The sequence below is a fragment of the Sorghum bicolor genome, chromosome 4 (assembly GCF_000003195.3).
Source record: "Sorghum bicolor cultivar BTx623 chromosome 4, Sorghum_bicolor_NCBIv3, whole genome shotgun sequence".
In the NCBI taxonomy this organism is placed as follows: Eukaryota; Viridiplantae; Streptophyta; class Magnoliopsida; order Poales; family Poaceae; genus Sorghum; species Sorghum bicolor.
The window spans coordinates 2,040,077-2,047,396 of record NC_012873.2 but is presented as its reverse complement, the minus strand read 5'-3'; the positions used below and the strand labels follow the sequence as shown (position 1 = coordinate 2,047,396).

The 7,320-nt window shown below is 38.6% G+C and overlaps 1 protein-coding gene across 1 annotated transcript; it reads left to right on the top strand.

Annotated features, from left to right (window-relative positions):
* Nucleotides 3,451-7,094, top strand: LOC8055075 (phosphatidate cytidylyltransferase 4, chloroplastic). Its single transcript, XM_002453194.2, has 6 exons — nt 3,451-3,999; nt 4,826-5,016; nt 5,253-5,377; nt 5,867-6,000; nt 6,265-6,380; nt 6,557-7,094. Exons 1-6 carry the CDS (start codon nt 3,530-3,532, stop codon nt 6,646-6,648), a joined length of 1,128 nt encoding a protein of 375 aa, XP_002453239.1. The 5' UTR covers nt 3,451-3,529; the 3' UTR covers nt 6,649-7,094.

The following is a 7,320-nucleotide window of genomic DNA, read 5'->3' as shown; positions in this document are numbered from 1 at the left end:
TAATCTTTGGTTCTATTATATCCACATTGGTTGAATGAATGTTGTAAATGTCAAACACAGTTTTTCTTTGCTAATGTTTCATGCCTGGATTTTTAGTCTCCATTATGTGTGTGTTACATATTGTGATTCACTAGCTACTGCCATGGAAATTGGTATGTAAGTATTGGCTGATGAGCAGGTTTATATAAACATGCATAGAATAAAGAAATTAAACCATAGTGCAAATAAGTTGATGAAGATTAAAGATGATCATAAGGTGTAAAAGAATATGAAACAAAAATTCCTCCATTACCCAAGAAATATTAATAGGCAGTGGACATTAAGGACCTCTTGGTTGTTGTCCTCCTTTCCTAATAGGCAACACCAGGAAAAATCAATGGCTTAAATTGCTGCCTAGCCTAGACAAGCCTATTTGGACAAGCAACTAAATAAACCCTAATTGGACGGTGGTTGCATATCAGTCACACAATCATGAATACGTTTCACGGTCGAGTACAATTGCACAACACCAGGTGACGATTGGTGAAAGTAATTCCATCCAATTAGGGCCTTGTTTAGTTTCCACCAAAATCCAAAAAGCTTTCAAGATTCTCATCACATCGTATCTTGCGTTACATGCATGAAGCACTAAATATAGACGAAAACAAAAACTAATTACACAGTTTGCCTGTAAATCGCGATATGAATCTTTTGATCCTAGTTAATCTATGATTGGACAATATTTATCACAAACAAACAAAAGTGCTACAGTAGCGAAATCCAAAAAATTTCACATCTAAACAAGGCCTAGGGTAAATGGATAAAAATGTTCTCATTAATAAACGTAACTAGATGAGTTAATAAACACCCATTTAATTCACCGTTTAGTTAATGAGAGCATTTTATCCACCATATTTACACCCAACTGTAATGCCCTAAAAGTAAGTTTCATAACGAGTATTTACTTTATTTATTATTATTTTTACATATGCCAAATAATAGTTCTTTACTCCCTCCGTCCCTGAAAGAATCAATTCCTAGGATCCGTGCCAGTCAAACTTTTTAAAGTTTGACTAACTTTATAGAAAAGAGTAACAACATCTATAATATAAAATACACATTATATGAAAATATATTCTATGATGAATCTAATAATACTAATTTGATACTATAAATCCTAGCATTTTTTTCTAGAAATTTGGTCAAAGTTTAAAAAGTTTGACTTAGGACAACTCTAGAAATTGACTCTTTCGTGGACGAAGGGAGTATTTGTATTTATACTGGAGCATACTATTAGAGGACGTAGCGGGACTACCAGGGGGATCATTATTTTTCATTGAATGATTCTCCCTCCTGTAGCTCTATGGGCATTCAATAGGCCGTGATGAATAAAAGTTTAGGATGCGATGGTTTTTAGCCTTTAGGCTCGTTTTGAGTTTTGGATCATCGGACAGTACAGTCTAGGACATAAGGGTTCTGGTACTACTTTTTTTGTTTGATTTGTTAGATAAATTTAGATTTCACGTGGTTATGTGTTCAGGTTATAAAAACCATAAAAAAATTAGGCTCTCATGTTTACTGTTTCTTGCACCCACCCTTCACCCTCTCGGCCTTCCTTGCCTCCTTCTGTTGGTTATGAGCTCATGAACTTGAGTGGCTATGCCACTATGGGTGAGCGAGGCAACCGTGGTAAGGCCTTGTTTAGTTCCAAAATTTTTGGCAAAATGACCACTGTAGCAATTTCGTTTATATTTGACAAATATTGTTCAATCATGGACTAACTAGGCTCAAAAGATTCGTCTCGTCAATTCCGACTAAACTGTGCAATTAGTTTTTATTTTTATCTATATTTAATACTCCATGCATACGTCTAAAGATTCGATGTGACGGGGAATCTGAAAAATTTTGCAAAATTTTTGAAGAACTAAACAAGGCCTAAGGGCATGACATGGTGGCCCGCATAGGTAGAAGTGTTACTAAGGCCTTGTTTAGTTTTGGAAGGAAAAAATTTCGCGACATTGTAGCACTTTCGTTTGTTTGTGGTAATTATTATCTAACTATGGACTAACTAGGCTCAAAAGATTCATCTCGTCATTCCGACCAAACCGTACAATTAGTTTTTATTTTCATCGATATTTAATACTTCATGCATGCGTCTAATGATTCGATGTGACGGGAAATCTTAAAAAATTTTAGGGTTTTGGATGGAACTAAACAAGGGCTAAGTCCAACATAGATTATGTACTTAGGTGATAGATGTATCGAAGCGTTTTATATATTTTGATCGTGGTGTAATGTGATGACGGTGATATTTATGGACTTCCAATAGAACCTAAGTAGGTACAATGTTAATTGCTTTGTCACACTTATTATTTGGTTCTAAATTTGTTTAGATATACTTCATCTGAAAACGATATGTTTGGATGGAGTATATAATTAATCTCAAATTCATACCACATGCATGCATTGTGTTCGATAATGTATACATCTGCACAACTCAATGCATGCCGTGAGAAATTTTTTCTGCTTCTTCGTGCTTTTTTTTTCTTTTATTTTTATTACTTATCTTACGGCGTGTGTTCAAAAACATTTTTCACGTTTGTACTTAGCGAGAGGTCTTCTTTGTACTCTCCTCCTACTTTCACTAAAGCCTTGTTTAGTTATATTAGTTTTAGATACAGTAGCACTTTCGTTTGTATTTAGCAATTATTATTTAATCATAGACTAACTATGATTAAAAATTCGTTTCGTGATTTACAGTCAAAATTATGTAATTTTGTTTTCGTCTATATTTAATGCTTTATATATGTACCGCAAAATTTGATGTGACGAAGCATCTTAAAAACTTTTTGATTTTTACGGTGAACTAAGACTCTGTTTGACACAGCTCAACTTCACTAGTAAAGCTGATTTTTAGAAAATAACTTTATGAGCAACTTTCTAGATGAAACTAAACTATTTTGAAAAAAGTATTTGGTAAAATAACTTTACCAACTGCTTCTTGCATAGATGAGAGAGAGAAATGAAGGAGAAAGCTATAATAAGCTACTTTTTTCAGCTTCATTCTAACTCATGTTTTTGTAAGAAAGAAAAAAAAACACCTTCATCCATGAAGCTGTTTTGAAAACAAGTATTTAGCAAAACAAAAAAGCTCACAATAGCTCATAAAGATGTTGTGAGGTGTACAAAACATGCTAAGGCCTTGTTCAGTTCCAAAAAAAATTTACAAAATTTTTCAGAATCCTCGTCACATTAAATCTTTAAACATATACATGGAGTATTAAATATAGACGAAAATAAAAACTAATTACACAGTTTGATCGGAATTGATGAGACGAATCTTTTGAGCTTAGTTAGTTTATGATTGGACAATATTTATTAAATACAAAGTGCTACGGTGTCGATTTGCCGAAATTTTTTTAACTAAACAAGGCCTAAAGAACAGCGGCGAAAATTAATGAAGAGAGAAAAAAAATCTCTGTTCATTTCACATCGAAATCTCCGCCTCCGGTCCGTCCAGCGCTCCCGACCCCCACACTTCCCACCTGCCATGGCGGCGCCGGCGCCGGCGGCCACCCGCCTCCACGCCCCGTTCCTCCTGTTTCCTTCCCCGCCGCGACCGCACCCTCCACTACGCCTCCGCTTCCTCCTGCCGTCCCCGCCGCCGGTCCGCCTCCGCCGCCGCTTCCCGCTGCTCGCGGCGGCCGCTGTCTCCACCGCCGCCGCTGGCGGCGATGGCGGCGGCGGGGAGGACGCCACCGCTTCCGCCAGGAAGGCCGAAAAGGCCAGGCAGCTGCAGAAGCGGGTCGTCGTCGGCGTCGCCATCGGGGTGGGCGCCGGCGGCGTCGTGGTCGCCGGCGGCTGGGTGTTCGCCGCCGCCGTCTCGGCCGCCGTACTTGCCGGCTCCCGGGAGTACTTCGAGCTCGTTCGCGGCACTGCTGGCGGAGGCGGGACGCCGCCGCCGCGCTACGTGTCCCGCGCGTGCTCCGCCATCTGCGCTTTCATGCCCATCCTTGCGCTGTAAGGGCGCTTCGCGTTTCTTCTTGCGTTGCTTATCTTTTAGCTCTGTCTCTCGTAGCTGAATTTTGCTTCGAGGGGAGGTGGAATTTAGCTACCATTTGAATGAAGCGTCATCTTTTAGCACAATGTGATTGTGAGCTGCCTACTGCTTAGGCCATAGAGTGGATCTGACATCTGAGTGTTCCAGGAAAGGGAGCTGTGCATAGAACTGATTCATCCTATTCCTATGTGATTTTGATGACAGTTTGAGAACTTGGTTGCAGTGGAAAACTGTTCTGACAAATAGAAGATGAAAATGAATGAACAGCTACATTGAAGAAATATTAGCTTTAGAACTTTTCAGCCTGTGAAAATTAGTATTCTGCTGGTGTGATTATTAACATTTCAGGTTGTGGGATGTTGGGATTATTTGCAGTTTACCAATCTATGGAAATTAGACCAGAGTGGGACTTCAGGGTCCAGTACCTCATCATTATATTCTCATTCCTGAATGCAGTAACGAAGAACTTCAAGGATCATTGCTTATTCTAACATCCCCACAATATAGTTGAATTTAGGCGACTTTGGAGCTTACAAATTGCTTCTTGTTTGGGATTTCTAGCATCAATAGCACAAAACCTCTTTTAAGTCATTAGTTAGTTTTCAACAAGATAAGCTGGGGATTGTCAATATATCATGGTGATACTTAACAAGGATTCACTATCTCATTCTGAGAGCAAAAATAGACCACATGCATGTATTTAAGCATTTTACATATTCAGCTGTCATTTCATGTAAATATTACTATTGCTTTGATTTCTGATGTTTCACCTGTCTATTTGCTTAGGTACTATGGACGCATGGATGTTACTGTGACATTTTCTGCATTCGTCATTGCAATATCATTGCTTTTACAAAGAGGAAATCCTCGTTTTGCTCAGCTAACTAGTTCAGTTTTTGGGTTATTTTACTGCGGCTATCTACCTTCTTTCTGGGTTAAGCTTCGATCAGGACTGGCTGCCCCTGCCTTAAATACAAGTAAGTTGCTTGGTTGAATCGTCTTTTTTGTTCTGCCAGCCTTTGTGCTGTTTAGTTTGCTACTGTTGATACAAATAATATGTGTATTAAATATATTGGCATGTGCCCTTTTAATTAGTTTATGAGGACAAGGATATTTTTATTATCAAAGTCCTTGCAAGGTCATGTGGTTCTAGTGTTTCTGTTTCTTTGTTACGTGTAGGACTGTCTCCCTAATCTGCAGTGTGTTTTGCCAGGTATAGCATACAGTTGGCCAATTCTTCTTGGTGGACAAGCTCACTGGACAGTTGGACTTGTAGCAACCTTGATGGCTATTAGTAGCATCATTGCTGCTGATACATCTGCTTTCCTTTGTGGAAGGGTACACTCTTTAATTAGTAACATTTTATTTTCTTTTCATTTCTTTCTGCTGTTGAGTTTCATCTCTAGACTACCCAACTTGCGTCGGGCTAAAGGCTCTGTTGATGTTATTTATTGTGTCTTTCATAACACCATGGGTTTACTTTTACCAATGCACCAGTGTAATATTGGACTAAGAAACAGGTGTAGTTGTTTGGGTTCTTGTAGGCTTGTAGCTCATTATTTTAATTACAGCAAATATCTATTATTTGTATACCTTAAGACAGTTTTTGAAACGTGTCCTGTTGTTCAAGAATCATATCCAATGAACCATGCGGTTCATCGTGTATAGTGAATCACTGAAGCTTCACCTTAAGACTAGCTGCACTCAACTAATTCCTGCTTTATGCAGTGCTCAGTTAATTTATCAGTATATAACATGGTCAATCAAGTTTACAGTTTAGTAGTTGAAGGAGTATCATGTGACCAAGTTATTTATTCTCTGTTTCAGGCATTTGGTCGTACTCCTTTGACTAACATAAGCCCTAAGAAGACCTTGGAAGGTGCTTTAGCTGGCCTAGCTGGCTGTGTACTGACCACTGTGCTGCTGTCAACCGTCTTTCGCTGGCCAAGATCGCTGTTGAGGTGTGAATTCTGGAATTTCTACTATTACTCTAGGAAAGTGCTACCTAGCACATCAAGAGCAAAACAAAAAGGCAAACTATATTATGTGCTTATTAGATTTTGGACTTGATTATCCTAAAAGGAGTTGCAGCCTGTCGTAACTGTTACCATTTTCTTCGAAGTTGCAACATATAGATTGCGACACTGTGTTCCCTTGTTTGTGAATGGAAAATGTTTGTGCTGCATTTTGTTTCATTACCTAATAGCTATTTTTATTGATATCAGTGCTACAGCTTATGGAATCCTGATCTTTCTGGGTTCATTATTTGGAGATCTTGTTGAATCTCTGATTAAGCGTGATGCTGGTGTGAAGGACTCTGGATCACTCATTCCTGGTCATGGTAAACCATGTTAATCTCCCCTATCCCCTTCTCTTCACTGTTTGTACTGCATTGAAATAATCATCCTTGGAGAAAATATATATATCATAGAAGGGGAGAAATGCATGTGTATTATATTCCTGTTCTATCAGCATTTCATACATCATGCATGAATATGACACAATGCTACAATGCAGGTGGAATTCTTGACCGAGTTGACAGCTACGTTTTCACAGGGGCACTTTGTTACTCTTTTGTCAGAGTAGCTCTACCCTTGTATGGGGTCTGATTAAAGCACCTGGCTTTTTGTTGCTGTCTTTCTCCTGCCATCAGCAATGCAGTCACCATATTTTAACATAACGATGAGTATTGCTGAGGTGCCCTAGATCAGTCTTCATCTCAGGATAACGTGCTCCAACTATCCAAGCGAATTTGGTGGCCGAGTTTCTGACAGGATAGAACCAAAGATTACGGCTGCTAACTCGACATCGACAGTAGTGTTTCTTTGGATTTGAGATGGTCTTTCCAGCTCAACCAGTTCGTTGCAAACTTGTAACTTTGGATGTACATAGTTTATTTTTTTATAGAGTAAAAAGGAAAGGATAATTATTCATCACAAAGCTGTTAACGGTGTATTGAGGCAGCTATGTCAATATGTACCAAACTATACTTGTTGATATCGATCATTTGATTGTCGACCGATGATGTGTTTGGTTTAAGGAATAAGGTGATTCATCTGCTTCTCACTCCTCACCTTTTTTTTTTTGAGGAATCGCTTTTTTATTTGAGGAATGAGGTGATTCATCTGCTTCTCACTCACTTTTTTATTTGAATTGTGAAATAAAATGAGTTGATGCATCGTCACCTCATTCCTCACAAGCTAATAATTAATATATGCATGAGGAATAAGTTAATCCACCAAAATTCATAGGATTGACCTCATGAATCATAAGGTGACTCC